The 17,255-nt window shown below is 46.4% G+C and overlaps 1 protein-coding gene across 3 annotated transcripts in view; it reads left to right on the forward strand.

Moving 5' to 3' along the window:
- The window catches only part of LOC128874536 (mushroom body large-type Kenyon cell-specific protein 1), an 81,408-nt gene that overhangs the window by 34,366 nt on the left and 29,787 nt on the right, over window positions 1-17,255 (forward strand). For 2 of the 3 annotated variants that reach the window (XM_054119355.1, XM_054119354.1), the window contains exons 3-5: window positions 14,157-15,067; window positions 16,003-16,320; window positions 16,893-17,132. In XM_054119355.1, coding sequence (XP_053975330.1) covers window positions 14,157-15,067; window positions 16,003-16,320; window positions 16,893-17,132 — 1,469 coding nt within the window. The remainder of the gene's footprint in view (window positions 1-14,156; window positions 15,068-16,002; window positions 16,321-16,892; window positions 17,133-17,255) is intronic. The other variant, XM_054119356.1, reaches the window with a different exon arrangement.

Below are 17,255 nucleotides of genomic sequence, written 5' to 3' on the forward strand. Positions count from 1 at the left end.
CCGCTCGATTCGGGACATTTCTAGGATCAAGAAGACGTAGACGAAGAGTACGTATACGTAAATATCGAATAACGCGCAGGTCTCGCGTACGCTTGATCGAATTCGAAAAACCCGTCCACGTGTGACCATCGACATTGTTCGTCGGTCCTCCTGCCAGAGCATATCTCGAATCGAACGAATGATTCTCGGTGCACGTTAAATTCGTTGCAATCGAATATTCCCCCATTTAAACGTTCCGCTTTTAAAATTCAAGAGGCGAAGAAAAGTTTGTTTACGTGCTCGATTGCCCGTTACATCGCGCAAGACAAACGAACGCTTAGCGAGGTGCATTTTTCCGCTCTTTGGCCCATTGTGCACCCACACCCCTTGCCTCTAAAAAAACGTTCGGCACCCGAGGCGCGCGAGGGAGGATAGGGCTCGGAGGAAGAGGTAAGGAACGGAGCGTAGAGGAGAGGAGAGGAGGAGAAGGAATGTTCGGGTGGGTGCAGTTACTGCTGATCGTTAAAAGGCGCATAAAAAAAGGTCGTGAGAGAGGGAAGCGAGGAGGCGAGAGGAAGCAGCGCGAGAAGTAACAATAAAAATTCGTGGGCATTCGTGTTTCGTCGCCGAAGTAGGAGCGCGACGTCCAAGGGGGGTGAAGCGGCGGGAGGCGAAAGAGAAGGAGAAGGAGAAGAAGGTGGGAGAGGAGAGGGTCAGGGGTGATCAGGGCGAGGGACGGCGAGGGGGTGCAGTGGCGACGGGCGTCGGTGCAGGCGCAACGGGGGTGACGGGCGTCGAGGGGCGGAGGGGTCGAGAGTGGCGGTGGAGGATGGGTATGGCGGAGCAGGGTGCGTAATGAAACGATATTGAGTAGCCGTGGTAGGGAGGCTGGTGGCTAAGGGTGGGGGTCGTCTTCAGCCCTCTCCGTCGATTGACCTCGCTTCGACGAGGCGAGGCGGACGAGGAGGGTGAGTCGAAGCGAGGCGAGGCTAGGCAAGCTGCGGAGGAAGGGGCCGGGGGACGAAGTGAGACGGCGGGGGAGGGGGCGAGTGGCACACAGGGGCGGACGCGACAAGAAGGGTGCCTCGGTGGGGGTGAAATGCCGAGCGATCCTACGTGGCCTACCGGGGAAGGGAGGCCAAAGTTAAATTGACGAAAATGACGCGGCACCTTCTTTTTGTCTTTGCCTACCTTTCGACGCCTTGGAACGCCTTCCGAAAAACTTCAAAGCGACATTAGTACTCTCGAGAGCATGACGTAACGAACCGCGGCGAAGAGAACCGGCAGAAGGACGACTTTGTGGTTAACGCGGAATGGCACTCTATCAAACGACCCGATGACGACTCGATGTTCAATGTGAGTTTAATTCGCGCGCGTCGTTTGATATGCTCTACCATTGTTATTGCGCACATTAACGTCTTCGCGCGTCTAGTTTGTCGGATCGGTTGTAGCTACGTCAAATGGTTTTTTTTTTACGCATTTATCTTCGACCCGTTCGGACCTGATTTATTTTAACACGTTGGCTGACAAAGTTAAAACTCGTGAAAATTACGCTAATACTATATCTCGAGACTATCGAAGATTAGATAATTTAACATTTGTCGTTGTATAGAATTTTTGAACGTCGCCTAATTTACGAACCCTGTCCAGATTTATTTTCATTATTGCCTCACCTTGGGAATTAATTTTTGTAGTTTCTTAACACGTTGATCGCCATGTCGCCCATGTATGGGTATTGGAAGTTAAATGTCAAAGAAAATGAATTTGTACGAAATACTTGAATTTCGGCTAAGTTACAAAAATAAATACCACAATAAATGTTTGATCGAGTAGTCTCCAATAGTTAGTAAATAAAATTTAATCACGGTAGAAATTTTCAAGATTATTAGCGTGACAGTCAACGTGTTAACGAAAAGTCCTGTCATGTATTAACACGTTGACTGCCAGAGAGATATTCTTGAAAATTTCTGCTAGAATTAAATATTATTATTCAGACTATTGGAGACTACCTAATCAAACATCCGTCGTGGTGTTTATTTTTATAACTTCATCAAAATACACGAATTTCATTTAAATTCATTCCCTTTGAATCTTAACTTTCAGAATTAATTTTTTTACTTCTTCAGTGAAATGCACTGTCACCCACATATGGGTGACGTGGCGTGTAACGTATTAAAGCTGCAAAAAGTATTGCGGCAGAGATCATTTTTGATTAAATCGTAATAGTAAAATCGCAAATCATTTCTATCGATGCCAAAGGAAATTCAGATGTCGGATAATTAATATTGACGTTAATTAATTCAAAATTCATTTGTCCATACGGATACCTTTACGTTCTCCGTAACGATACGTTCACGCACAATGTGCGATAAATCCTGTCCGTTCTCTCACATTTGGTAGTAAAGTTAACCACGCATTCTCGAGATTCGCATCTGACTTTGATTCCAATCTTGTTTCGAAAACATAAATCTAAAGTATATATATATATTTTATTAGTTAATCGTATAGATCGCAAGGGCTCGAATACTTTCGCGAGCTACTGTATTTCTAACGAACCTCTTCGTCCTCATTCGTACGCGAAAAAATATTTTTATCTTGTCCCGGTGGTACGAACACGATCAAACTTCCGCCGAGTTCATTAATTTTTCATTCGAAGTGGAAATATTTTGTCGCCGTAACGATATCGAGTGTAAAGCGCAAACTTTAGCAAGTATAAATATTGTACGGAATATTTTTTGTCCGCCTAAATGACGTTGCGAGTAAACAACTTGGAAAATTAACAACGAACCGCGACGTGCTGTTTTTTAAAACGTGGAAAATGAGTTAATGCTCGGACGGAAGCGCATAATAATCCATTAAACGATCGCACGGCCTGTCAGATAATTATCCAGCTTGACAGAAATTAATATCAATGAACGATATTAACGATCGTTCTTCTTGTAAAATATAACAGGCGTGTCGCGTTGAGCAGTCGGTGTTAGTTGTAAAATTCATATCGTACACCGGTAATTTTGTCCCCTTCGTGCTTGACAAATTATTTCTACCACGGGGCAATTCCTTTTTCGTTCTATCATCTGTACTCACGAATTACCTGTTTCGCGAATTATTCAACGACACATTGTGGAAACAGGAATTATTTTTCGCTGTTGAGTTTCGATATAAGCTGACCGTTTAATCGTTTCACGATTAGTTTCTCGTATTATAACACCGAAATACATTTTTGGCGGATCATTCCATTTCAAGTTTATATTCATCGTACAAGATTTCGTTGGAAATTAACGAATACGCAACATCGATTCGTTCTACCGTACTTGAGAAAATTCGAGATAAAACGGTTGCCAGCACTTACCATTTCGTAGACCTCCGTGACACACGATCTCGTCACATTAATCCAAGTAAAGTAATTCACGAGGTTGTCTGGATCGATTCACTGATCTTTTTCATTGTGTAAAGCCAAAGCACTGATTCACTTACTTTCCCGATGTTCCGTATCTCGAGCTGACCAAATCTCTGAAACGTCGATGATCTGCTATTCCCTTGGACACGCGTAATTCACGAAATTTCTTATTAACACGTAAAATTACCGCACGAATTGTCGCCATGACGTCGCCGATTACCGATAGCCTCCACGGCACTGTTGCCAAACCGAGTACCGGTCACCGTTAACCCCCACGGAAGTCGGTGTGTTAATTTTGAATACTACGTAAAGATGTGGATACTATTATGAACTTTCGATAGGAAAGAAGTAACGTATAAAGTAACGTACAAAACGATTGAAAACTTGATATGCATCAATTATTATTCGTATAGTAGGGTTATTGACTAACGCGTAATAGGCGACGTGGTTACCGTGACAGTTCGAGAGGTATCGAACGCTTACCTAGATCTGCTCTAACGACAATCAGAGATGAAGAAATTGATTTCAATCTAACATAAGAAACGATTGTTTTCACGTACGGTGACGTGAAACATACGACGACAAGAAACATACACGGATACGGAAGAACAAGTGCCAAGTGTAAGCATGTCAATCTGTTGCACCGTAATTTGAGAATAGTATCGTTTGCTACGTGTCACTGAAATATTTATAACGAACAATCGATTTTCTCTTTCTTAAACACGAAATAACGAATATACAAGATTACGCGTTGCCCGAAATAATATTTCAGATAACGTTGTATCGAAAGCGTACCACCTCTAACCACAAAACATACGCGTGTACGTGTGCATTGGGCAGTTCTCGAACTCGACCTTGCAGTTTCACGAAATATCATCGCAACGAACGCACAGGATGTGCAAATGTGTGTCGATTGAAAAATGATGTGTCAATTTGTTAGAGCAAACAGCATAGATCGCCACGAAGAGGCCCCGATCGTTTTTTATTTCGTCCAATGGGGTAAGCAAATAAATTCGTAAATCTCTCGTTAAACGGTACGATTCACGAATGACTCGTTAAAAAAAGAAAAAAAAAAAATCGTTCGCGTATGTACACACTCGGGTTATACAAATCGACTGCTAAAAAACTCGGCAAGTTAATCCGATGACGGATAACGACTGCGATGCGTTGCATTTTAAATCCGTCTCTTTCAGATCACTCGTCGAATTTCGTTCCGAGTAGAGTTTTAATTTCGAATAATTTTTACCACCGCGTTACATTGTCTGGAAGAAGACTAATTCCGTAATCTTCTATGCCGCGCGAGAGAATCGTATATGTGAGATTTAGGGAAAAGCGCACATATTTTGGGTCGTCCTGTACCCAACGCTCTATCCTCGCTTGTCCTCGGTCTCTCTCTTTCTCTTTCGAGCATGTATACACACACGTTCGCGCGTATCGTGTCGTTCGTCGCTTGGATGCAATTCGTGCCGAACACACGTATCGTTGCAACGATGTTCCCTTCTAGCCCGTTCGTCCTCCCAATGTTTCGCTATCGAGTGAAACTCGAAAACAGCAGTCAGGAACCACGAAAAATAAACACGCGTTAAAACGCGGACGGCAAACGAGACCTCCAAATTGCTTTTATACCATACAAAAACCGTATTAGAAGAATGTTGCAAAAATCGTACCACTTAAAATATTTCGTTTCCCTTTTTGTTACTTTTTTCGATGCTTCTTTCTACGCACACTGATACTGGAAGTTATAGCTCCTCTGTTTGGGACACCTATGATTATTAAGAGCAAATTAATTCATCGTACATCGTTACAATAAATTATACATGCTAATAGAACAGGTACGATTAAAGAGAAAAATAATCTTGTCGATACATATTTTATCGATGAATTAACAGAACGAACATATTCAATATACATACAATAATAATGATTGAATTACGTAAATTTCTATCAATATTAATATATTGTATTATCGCGAGTCAGAAAAACCCAATATGAAATAATAATAACAACGATTAAACGCGGTTTATGCACGTTAATGTTAACATATTTTATCGGTAGGAAATAGGAAAAACGAGCATATGTTAATAACGATTAAATGACCTATATGTATGGTCATTTTAAAAAACAAAAGTGAAACGACAATAGATTTTGCGATTGCTTCGTATGTCACCGCAACTCTTGCGAACCCGCGTTGCATATTTTATAGCCTGGTTCGTGTTTTCTATAGCTGCCCTATAATTTGCAGTGCTGAACATTAGAGAACTGTCCCCTACCATTTCTATCTGCGTATCGTTATTGACGCTAATGGTTTTCGTCGAAATAATAGCGGAAAAAGGATGTTAAGGTCCCGATATCTCAACGCGATTGCACGATGTCCTTCGCACTTCCGCCTCCAGGCGTACCATACTTCTGCATTCCAATTCGTCAATGTCACTTCTTTGTCAACGATGAATTTAACGTAGCCCACACGGCGATCTCGCGATACAACTCTTCCCGCGGGTAACACTAGACAGCGGAGAACGATAAATGGGTCACAAGACGACTACGCTGTACGCCTTGGTGTCCGATTACTGCTTACATCGCTTACCAAGCTAAAATACGACGAAAGTACAGCCCAATGTGCGTTTCTTTGACACCGGCAGAAGATTTTGCTCTTCGCTTTCTTGAATCGACGGGACACGATATCACAGGTACTCTCGCGTTACCTAGTACGCATCTCGCGACAACACGAATTCATTTTTGATTCAACGTAACCGTTTTATTTTACAAAGGAAACCGTCACCCATTAATTGCAACTTACAATTACAAAGATGAACCGTATCTAGCAAAGTAAGTTGTTAAAGTAAATGCATAGTATGTTAAAAGAATGCTAAAGTGTCCAATTGAAATTGTAAAATGTACGGCACGTTTATCTAAATATGCGCTAATTACGGCAATCGTTTTAAACTAAGATTTTCTTGTGCGCTCATCCCTCGGCATACGATACAGTTCAACTATTATATGATCTGTCACCGTTATTAAATTATATTTCACATTCAGCCTGCAATACAACTTTCGTTCGCGAATCTTGTTCTTTAAATATTTAAACACCAGGATATAAGACAGGTGGTGTGTATCTAGGGTCTTCGACGTATAAAAGTCCGTTCGCATTCCCGTCTTTAACCAGCTCTGCTCGAGCCACTTTGTACGCGGCTATGATTATTAAATTCCACTTTGGATTACGTATCGCGTAGCAAGTCCGTTCGACGAGTTCGAAAGTCATTTCGATGATCGGGAATCATCGTGGGAATCGCGGTGCTCTCGATGAGATAGAAAATAAAAGGAACGTTTAATGCATCCCACTCTCGATCGTTTATCTTGTTTATGGCACGGCGTTAGGACCCGATGGAATAATCCCGTTAGGCGTTCGCCGTGGATCGCGAAGTCGCGATTCTTGAAATTTCCAAGCTTCGGAGTGGCGAACGCAGAGCTGCCCGGAGCAGTAATTTCACATTGTTCCAGTATATTATTTCATTGCACGATATCGCTCCATTAGTTCGACCCGAGCAGTGATTCCCGAGGTCATTATACCAGTGGAGAATCGTCGAGAAAGAGTGAGTGGCAAGGAGAGGAGGTAGAGAGGTAGAGAGCTTAGGCGAAGAGAGGGAAAGAACGTGAAAGAAGGACAAGGAGGGAGGGATAGAGGGAAGGAGGAACGAAGAAGAATGGTCCGCGAGGTCAGCCCACGTTCGTACATATTCTCACGTAGATCTGTGTACGTACCGACGCGTGCACACCTTGACGAACATTGTTGAAGAAAAAGAAGCAGTCGCTCGATAATACATCGACTGCCTAGCGGTCGGTACCACCGGGGTGACGGTTCCGAGCGAATGGAAGGGCCGAAGTACAAAGAGCGGAGAGACCAGAAATTTTGGCAGCTGGTACTTTTGGTCAGCCTTGCTTTCAGAGTATGCCCGTACATTGTTCCTTCGATTCTTCCGCGCTTTTGTAACAGCCTTTGGCGGCTGGCTTTTCCTCTTTCTTTTGCCATTCGTCCATATTTTTCGCAACGGTGCACGTACACGAATTTATCTACAATTATCCTCGAAGATTCGCAGTTCTCTGTTTTTGTCGCGCGTAACAAGTTTACGTAACAGAGAATAACGGTAAGGAATGCCCGCGACAACCAAGGTCTTGTTCGCGTATCCCTCGCGTTTCGGTCCGACTTAATTTCGTTTCGATCACTACGACATCCGAGGCTTTCGAACGAGCCGCGATGCTCGTTTGACTTTCGATTCCGACCGTTTCGAAACCAAACCGCCTTCTATCCTCCGCGATGAATGGATCAGCGACACGATTCGTTGACGCTTCGAGCGGATACACGCGAGGCCCCTGAAACGCAATGTTTCGTCAATAATTCTTTAGGTGTGAATATCATCGGGTTATTAACAAGTAACCTTCGGTGAGTCTATCTTTGGCAAGCATCGTTTCGAGATCTTAATGAGGCACGGCTGGGCTCCATACCTTGTTGAGAGACAAGTAACGCTCGGAGGATTTCGACATCCATCTCGCGTTCTCTGTCCTTTGCTCGCCTCGAAAACCGCTAACCGATCTCTCGCCGGTGAATGGGAATCTCGCGATCGTGCAACAAAGCGACGCTGATAATATACTCTCGGGTAGGCGACCAGGAACATTATTTTTTCTTAGCGTCGGAGACGAGGCTTCGAACTCTCGACGAAACACACTCGGATCGCTGCAATTAAGCTATCGACGTGGATCTCATTAAATGCAATAACAGTTTTCCACGGACGGTCTCCGTTACCGCCGCGCTCGTTCGCGATGCAACGCGTAAAGCCGTGCACCACGGATTCATTCATCGAAATCGCGGACCTATTTCTCGGCCTTATCGGTTCCCAGATTTCGATTCGCAGTTCGCGACTGTACGAATACTACGTAGTTCTTACTAAAATACAGGCTTTACATTTTCGACTAATCGCTCTTAACATATACACGTCGCTTCAACTTCTATTCCTGGTTACGAAAAAATTATGAAAATCTGTTTACTTTGTACACTACATATTTCCAACAGTGACATTTCGAAACATATTCTGTCATTTTTATCTTCGTTCTAAGTAGAGTAATTCGCGATGTACAGCTTCGGAATTTTATTATTTTCAGTACTCGGTATTAGAAACGTAACATATCTGCCGATCGCGTACGTGTTAAAGAAGCGCATCCGATGATCTTCGATAGCAAGTCATCGCGTCGATTGAGCACGCAACACGTAACCGACGCTTACTTCGTTTTTTGTTGGTTGTTCCGAAGCGAGTTCGGTGTCACCGAATCGCGAATTTTCGAAACTCGAACGCACCGACCTCGGTCGAAAGCTAGGTACCGTCTGGCACACGGAGTCGTTATCGCAATTATTTCGTTATTATCGTCCTGAAGGCTTAGCGGCACAGGCGAATCGCAAGCGAGTTTCGGACAAAGGATAGCCTTGTGCGTCGTGAGAGCCAGCTGCGGCCCCACCATGCCCGACCACCCATTTCCTAACCTTCTACTCTCGTCTAAACCGGATTGCCATTGGTCGAAACGGGCGGACGATTAGTGACGGGACCAAGGGAATAGCACCAAGACGCAGGACCGTGGGGGGAAATATAGCGCGCGCGCCTGAATCTAAAATTGCGGCTCCGCCATTGGTTGGATGGGCCCCGAGGCCATTCGATTTAGAATTGAAGAATGGTGCCGCTATATCCTCGGCTCGCGGAGGACGCCCGTCGAAAGTAGATTCTCTCCTTCGTTCTCGAATCTTCCTCATTTTGATTCTCGATTTATCAACAGAACGACCGACGAGATCGCTCTGCGGACGCGCGCACATTTTTCTGCTCCAACGAGATTTCATTTCTTATTATCGTGGAACATGCTGTAGGCTATTCGACTTCCATCGAAATCTCGCCTCGCCTTAGCCCTCCGTTGCGCAACGTCCTCGATCGCAATTAAATAAAATCACGGGAATCGTTATTTATCAGTTTCAAATCCACGTTTGGAACCCGCGAGTATAATTGGTCTGAAATTTAAATTCGCGAAGCTGGTTACGTAAACGATCGTCGTGATATTTTCTCAGGCAAAAACTACAACACGATACGGCACACTTTCCTGAAATCGAGAAGTTCGCTCCTACCACGAGTAAATATCGAAGCGTCGAAAAATTGTAGTTTCCCTCGTGAAACAATTTAACGGTTGGAAAAATCCGAAAGTGGAAGGAACGATCGTTTCGTACGTCGCCGGGGGAAGTTCCTGGTGCCAAGTCTGCGTCATTGGCTTAATCCCGGGCGTGGTCATCTGCCCTACTTCTTCTTCCTCTTAAATGGCACGCGAGATAAGATTGGTTCGGCACCTCCTGCCTGGAATTTCATCCAGAGGCGCGCCAGCCGTCTAATTACTTCTGAAATCGATCAAGGACTCGAACTTTGCTCGCGGTGAATATCCAACGAAGAGCCGCTCGTTCTTTGGACGATGCTGTTCGCGGAAAATGTCAAGTCGCGGAGTTGGTAACGATTGAAAACCAACGGCACACGTTTCGCCCGACTCCGATTTTTCTTGCCTGGAAAGTTAACCAATTAGACGGCGCTGCTCGGAACGCGCGCTCCCGACACCATGAACGACGACGACAAATCCGTCCCTCTCGATTCGGTGCAGTTTACGTCATTAGGAAACGCCTTGCAAAAGACACTCCGTCTCAAGCTGTTTCTCTTTCTTCACTCCGTTTGCTATACCGTTGCGTTTTGCTGGATACGTTCATTCATTTGGAAATCCGGATCCCGTGTTTCGCCGCCCACTCGACGAAGAACACGGAGTGAGAGGAAAAAGCGCGATTACTACCTTTCCAACCGGATTATTCTCTTCGGAGCCCATTGATTACATGCAAGGTCGATGATGCTGCAACCAGTAGACGCAGATAGAGATAGACACCGGCGCGGTTAATCAGACCTTTCGAGGAAAAAGGGGAATCTTAACTCGCGCTTCCTATCAAAAGCGCATCGACTGCGGTGTGTACCTACACTTCATTCCGGGCCAATTGTTTCTCGCCTTTCTACGAGCACCGTGGAATCAAAATCGGCCTCGTCCAATCGAATCTCCAAGTCTTTTCGTTCCTAGTATCGTACAGCACGACGATAAGTTAACGAGATCTTAGTTTCATGTTACGTTGCAATAACCGGTTTTTCGGATAATCGACGTTGTATTCATTTCCGTTTTCGTTATTAATTCTCGTTCGATACAAGCCAACGTCATCGTACAAAGAAACTTTTGCACTTCGCTCCTCCGTCTGACCTCCCGCGTATGACAAATGCATCGTGTTTCGTTTCGTCGTCCGCGATAGTGGTGCTAGATGAGTTGCATTTGACGTCACCGAGGAACAAGGTTAAATTTAACGCAGAGAAAAATTTCGTGCGGCGATCGTCTTATCCTGGACAGATTTTCATGACTCACCGTACAACCTTGGTGTTCAGCACGTTCCCGTGAGATGATGATTCGTATAATTGCTGCGGTTGTCTTGGTGCACGCTCGGTTCGATTACGAAGAAGTTTGAGGTTTCCTCGATACACCGATTGGCGTATTACGTCGATTGCGCTTACTTGTGCAATTTACGTTCCTCGTGTCGATGCATTATTAAAATTTTCGATCGCAATGCATTATTAAAATTTTCGATCGCAATGGGCGTGACATTTTGTCCACTGAAAAACAAACCGATCTCTGATTGGTCGTCTCTTTGATCCGCGTCGTCGGTCTACGACGCTGTTTGCGGATAATCGAACTGTACAACAATTCACAGAACGAATTAAAGAATATTACAGCGGTCTCTACGAAAAATAAGTCACGGTGATTCGAATCCACGATCTCGGGATCCACGGTCGACTGCTTTTCGTTTGACTCCTTATTCGTACGAGGGGCGCGATACTACAATATTTTCGTCTAACCATTGTGTACGATACGCTGGTCTATCGTATGCATTGCTTCGATGACGCGTGATCGAAGGAAACCGATCCAACTCGCTCGCGTGAAAAGCTATAATTTTTCCAATATCGCGTACTCGCACAGGCTGCGACAATAGCCGTGTGTTCGCGCATTTAAAACTCACGAGAATGTAAACAGTGGCCGAAAAGAAAAAAATAATTACGAAACATGCCGGAATGGGTAAAAAATAATACGTTTCGATCGAGCCCCCGCTTAAAGTCTGCCTGTACAAACTCAGCCCTGACCGTAATGCTCGCCGTACGTTTTTCTGACAGCCGCGCGTGCAAGCAGATACGTCGCGGCGGCGACGACGCTCGGCGCAGATCCAGTTCGCGTTTCCGCAAACTGGCATTATACCTGTATTTGATAAGCTGCGTGGAACTAGAGCGTTTAAATAATGACCGTGCAGACGGCGATGGGCTACCGCGATGGGGGCGTCGCTATTCGTTCGAAACGTTCGACAAACAATAATAATTTATTCAGATGTTTTTCATTGCGCGCACTCCTTTCACGGCCTAGCGAGCGGTTAATTCACCGTCCCCGATCAATGTTAGTCGAACGACATTTCCCAACATTTTTTCACGCGGTCGTCTAAAAATTTCAGCAACGCGGACACCTACAGGGTGTGGCGAAGTAACGAAGTCAAATAATTCCGACTAGAACTCTCGCGAGACTCTCTCTATTTTGAAACAAGATTCAAATACTACGAACACACTTAAAATATCGCTACTCGAAGTTACTCACCCCTGATCTAGACCAATTAGATCGCAGAAACACCGCAGACCACGCGAACGCGACCAACTGCCAGCGAGAATCAAGGCATCCCTTTGTTTTTATCGCGCGAAATATTTCGAGAAGCTGGAAAGGAAGAGCCTCGACAAGGAGGGAGCGAAACGAACCTTCTTTTTGCCTCGATCGAAAAGCGTGCAAAGGGTGACGTAGAGGCGGGAATTCCGATCGCGCGAATAGGTTTCACGCGAATTGATTCCCAGCGCGATTCAATCTGCAAATTCTTCGGCGTCCAGGCTCGTTCGGCTCCTCGAGAAACGACGCGAGTCCGGGTTTAATCGGCGCGACTGTCCTGCGCTGGCTGGTCGACAAAATCAATCCGGTGAGAAACAAAGGCGGCAGCCATGAAAAATCGCCTCCGCGCTCGATCTTCTCGCGCACGCGAATCCTACGTGCACATGCAAATATATTTACGTACATTCATCGGTTGGCATGTGCTCGTGGCGCACGCGACGACCAAATGGCGTGACAGTTATAGTACATTTGCGGGACGCGTGCCACCGTACCGGGTGTCTGCTTAGAATCAATTGACGGATTCAAAGTGGGATACTCTACGAGTGAAACCACACTCGCGAATGGACGTGTACGAGGCACACAAATTTTCGAAGAGATTCGATCCATCCGCCAGTGACGCTTACTCTAACTTCGCGGCTCCGAAACGGTTTGTTACCGTTGTTCGCGGCAAATTCTAAAACTGCAAAATCTAGGGTGCGATGTTATTCTTTCGTAGGATTGTCGACAGTTATCCTCGTGGCATCGGTCGCTAACGCAAAGAACGATAGAACGATACGATGTATTAGGTCATCCCAAAAATTCATGCAACTTACTCTTCTGCTACTCAAATTAATACGTGAAACATACCCTTTAACCCTTTGCGCTCGATGGATTTTCTATTGAATCAGATCCAGTGCATTTTTATAATAAACTTCTGTAAAACCAAAACTGGAATTGTAAAATTGAAATTGTACGTTCAAAAAGTCACTTTTAAATTACATATGTTGCCCTAGAGCAGCTTTCTGACATAGTCACAACGTCACTATAAAATTTCTATAGTTTTTTTTATTAAATATTGGCACAATCTACGGTACGAACTTATGGGATGGCCGAATACGTCCAGAATGATGCTTAGCGTTCGTAGAGCCTCTCGTCGCGACGCTGCTCGCAATTAATTACGTCAGAGCGCAACGATAACATTCAACTATTCGGCCTTTGGATAAAGAAGCGGAAAAATTCTGTTATCGCTTCGTCTATCGTCGGCCACAGTGGGAAATGCAACCAAGTTTGAATCAAGCGTTTACGGTGTTTCGGAGAATACGAAAAAGTTGCGGCGAGAGACGGGACGATATTCGCGGAAGGTCGAAACTCGATTGCAGCGGGAGCGTAATCCTCGCGATACGCGGGGAAAAACAATAGAGGAAATATTACTAAACGCGTTCGTAATGCGCCGGCAATTTCGTGTGCTGCAATTTTCTTGGTTGCGACATTCTGCCAGATACTGGGACGTGCGTGCTACCGCTGTGTCCTTCAAAAAACCACCACATCCGGTCGGTTTCTCGAGCATGCGATTTTGGTGATTCCGACATCGGCGTACGTTACCAGAATTATCGCGGTCAACGGATCTTTATATTCACGCGAGAAACTCGCTTTTCCGTGATCCGTCGAACCCGAAACTTCGCGCTAGTTCGCACGGCCGCGATGATTTATCGCTACCCTCGCCTCGATGTCGCAGCCACGTTTCGTTCGGCGTACAGCGTGTTTCATTACGAGCGGACGATTCTTTAACGGACGATCGTACACAGAAAATCGAGATGAAAGTCAGGAGCGAGGAATTTCTTTTTCCAAAATATTTAGACTCCCTCCTCCCATCCAATCGGTTCCGTGATACCGGAGCTACTTTCACCCCCTTGGTCGCGGTTGAAAGAGGTTGAGAAACACCGGCATAGGGGTTTCGGGTAAGCGGTGTTCGTCATTGTTTGATGTAGTTGCGGTGGTGTCGCAGGTCTGGAACGGGTAGCGGAGGAGTTAATGGGCCGTAGGAGATGGAAGCAATATCAGGACACCCTGTACAGCGGTACTCGCAGCAGCGAATCACTGACGACACAGCCCCACCACCGGCTCTACTCGGCGTTCTCGTCGTCCTGCGACCCGGTACCCGGGAACTTGGAACAAATTGGGCTGCGTACGCTACATCCTGCGTCCTCCTCGTTACCCACAACGATAACGACGACAACGACCACGGCGTCGGCTGCACGAACGACGACGACAACACCGCCAACGACGGCGACGACGACGACGACGACGACGACGGGTCTGGTCAAACAGGACAGCTTGCAGAGGCATCCTCTGCAGAACCATCATCACCTTCAGTCCTCGGCCCAGGATCACCACCGACACTACCAGCAGCAACAGCAGCAGCAGCAAGACGATCCTCGCCGCCTCAGGCCCGAGGAGGTAAAGGTCGAGGTCGGCGAAGACGAGTACGCGAACGGCGTCGCGCGAGAGGAATCGACAACGAAAGCAACGGACTCGTCGACACCGACCACGGTAACGGCGGCAACGACGGCGACAACGGGAACGAGCATCGTTACCACCACCAGCACCACCGCCACCGGCACGATAGCGACGATCGCGTCGGCGAACACCACGGCTACCATGACCACGGGAACGACCACGATTCCGACCAGGCGAAGACGCAAACGCCGGCAGAACGACGGGGACGGTGCCACGGACGACAGAGAGGACGACGAAGAAAACGAGGAGGAAGAGGACGGACGGGGGCAGAGCGAGGCGGAGAAACGGCTCAAGCTCGACCAGGATGCCGACAGGCCCATCAGTCCTCTCAGAATCGACAAGGATCGAGCTGCTCGGGATTATCCGACTGCCAACGCTACCGACACGGAAGGGACCAAGGTTCGTACCCTCGTTGCTTTCCTATATTTACGCCACCCTTTGCACTCGAAGCCATTTTGTTGCAGAATACGCGAAGAGGAATCATGTTGTATTAAATAATGTAGCATAAAAAGCATGCAACTTATTGTAATGCTACTTTGATTTATTTGTTCGTGCCACTTGAATGGAAACATCCAAGTAAGTGTACGCCTTTGAAAATGTTGTCTGATCTCTGAATTTCCAACGTCCCCTCAGATGGTACATCCGAGTGCAAAGGGTTAACACTAAACCTACCACGACCGGTCGAATGACTGTTTCCAAATTTTTTGTATATAGTTCTTATATAGGATACATGAATTATGTATATGCAATTGTTTCGTGCACTATTCGATTTAATTCAACCGTAAAATATTTTAGAATTTACTAAATACAAATGGACGTCGGTAGGTTTAATGATAATTTCAATACACCATCGTATTTGTGATTTTTTTTCGAGGAGGAACGCATGCGAAGTACTTATCGAAATAGACTAATCATATTTGAATTCATTTGCAGGGTTTGGAAGCAATTGGGTAGATGATTTCCTTAAATTTTGCATTCGTTAAAATACCCATCCTCGGCAGTGCTTATTTTATCCTTAACATAACTAACGACACAGAGAAAGACAGCAACTATACAACAACTGTATAGTGACATATAATATTTAGTACTTCGAGTCGTGCATGGTAATCACTAAACTATGATCCTCTTTCTTTGGAAAAGTTACAGATACGGTGATGCATTGAAATAACGATCGATAGTGTAAGGTGAAGTCGAATTTGATCGGATCCTACCATCATAGAATTAGTTTGAATTCAAGTTTCCCAGGTGGAACACATTTGTAACAGCCTTTCCAATCCCGCTCGTTGGTTGAAATTACGAATGACTCGGATCACAATGAAGGATTTTTGTCGTAGGAACGAACGGAAGAAGTCGCGTTGGATCGGACGCAGCCGGTGACGCAGGGCCTGCTGAGAGTAAAGAAAGAGGAGGAGCTCCAAGAAGTGCCAGGTTCTGGAGGCGGCCCGACGATATTGACGACACCGTCGGTAGATTCGGATGGGACCAGGTCAGGGTTGCCGTGTCGGGAGGTTGAAGCGGCGGCTAGGAACGCGGTGGCGCCGTTTCTTATTGGAGGCCGACGCACCAGTCCACCGCCGGAAGACTGGAAGCCATTAGACAAGTGTTACTTTTGTCTGGATGGCAAGCTACCGCACGATGATCAACCGCCCCTCGTAAGTATACCTTCCGAAGAAGGGTGACGTCTTTACTTGCACTCGGTTTTCTTTCATGGCTCGTATCCCGCGTTACATCATGGTTATGGTTACACCGCGTTCGTAGCGTCGACCGAGAATAACCTAGATCGCGTTCCGTGGGTACGATTCGGGTGTCGGCGTTGAGCAAGCGCGGACTTCTTCGCACAGCGCATAATTAATCGCTCGGAAAGGACAACGTCGTGCGACAGCGTTACCGATTCTCGAGCGTGACGGGTGCGATACGGCGCAAAATGTTCAATTTTTTATTATTTCTCGCCCCTGTACCCGGCGTCCGCGGGGCTTTGATCGCTTTGACGCGACGCCCTTATAAAAGTTTCACGAAGGTGACCGGTGGTCGTAGACCCGTACCTTGTGAAAAACGAATTTGATCGGGATTCGATCTGTCCGCCTCGTCGAAGAGGACGTTCCCTTTTCCATGATCGTTTCTTCCCTCCCACGCCGGTGGTAATCAGTTCCTTTCCGTGCGTTTCGTCGACCAATGACGACGAGCCGGACCTGAGCATAACGTTCCTCGATGTCGCGTCCTGCAGAGTCCGCAGAGCGACAGCAGCAGCAGCTCGCGATCGGCCGAGTCACCGATGTCGGTCCAGGTGGATCCAATGGCGGCTTCCGTGGTCGCCGCGGCTCTCAGCGGCACCTACCCCACCTTGCTGCCCCAGTGGTGTCTGCCACCAAGGGAGGCGCGTCTCGTTGGGGTGCAGGCTCATCAGGACAGTGCAACGCCGGTCGACCAACCGCTCGACCTCTCGGCCAAACCCAAAAATTCTCAGGTACGTGTGTGCCTTCTGGCGTGGGTAGATGGAGAGGAGTTCTGTCTCGAGAATCATTCGAATCAGTAGTCGTCGTCTTCGCATGCTCGCCCTTATGTCAACGATAAACGATCGATTCGGTGC

This window comes from Hylaeus volcanicus, chromosome 4, assembly GCF_026283585.1.
Source record: "Hylaeus volcanicus isolate JK05 chromosome 4, UHH_iyHylVolc1.0_haploid, whole genome shotgun sequence".
NCBI lineage: Eukaryota > Metazoa > Arthropoda > Insecta > Hymenoptera > Colletidae > Hylaeus > Hylaeus volcanicus.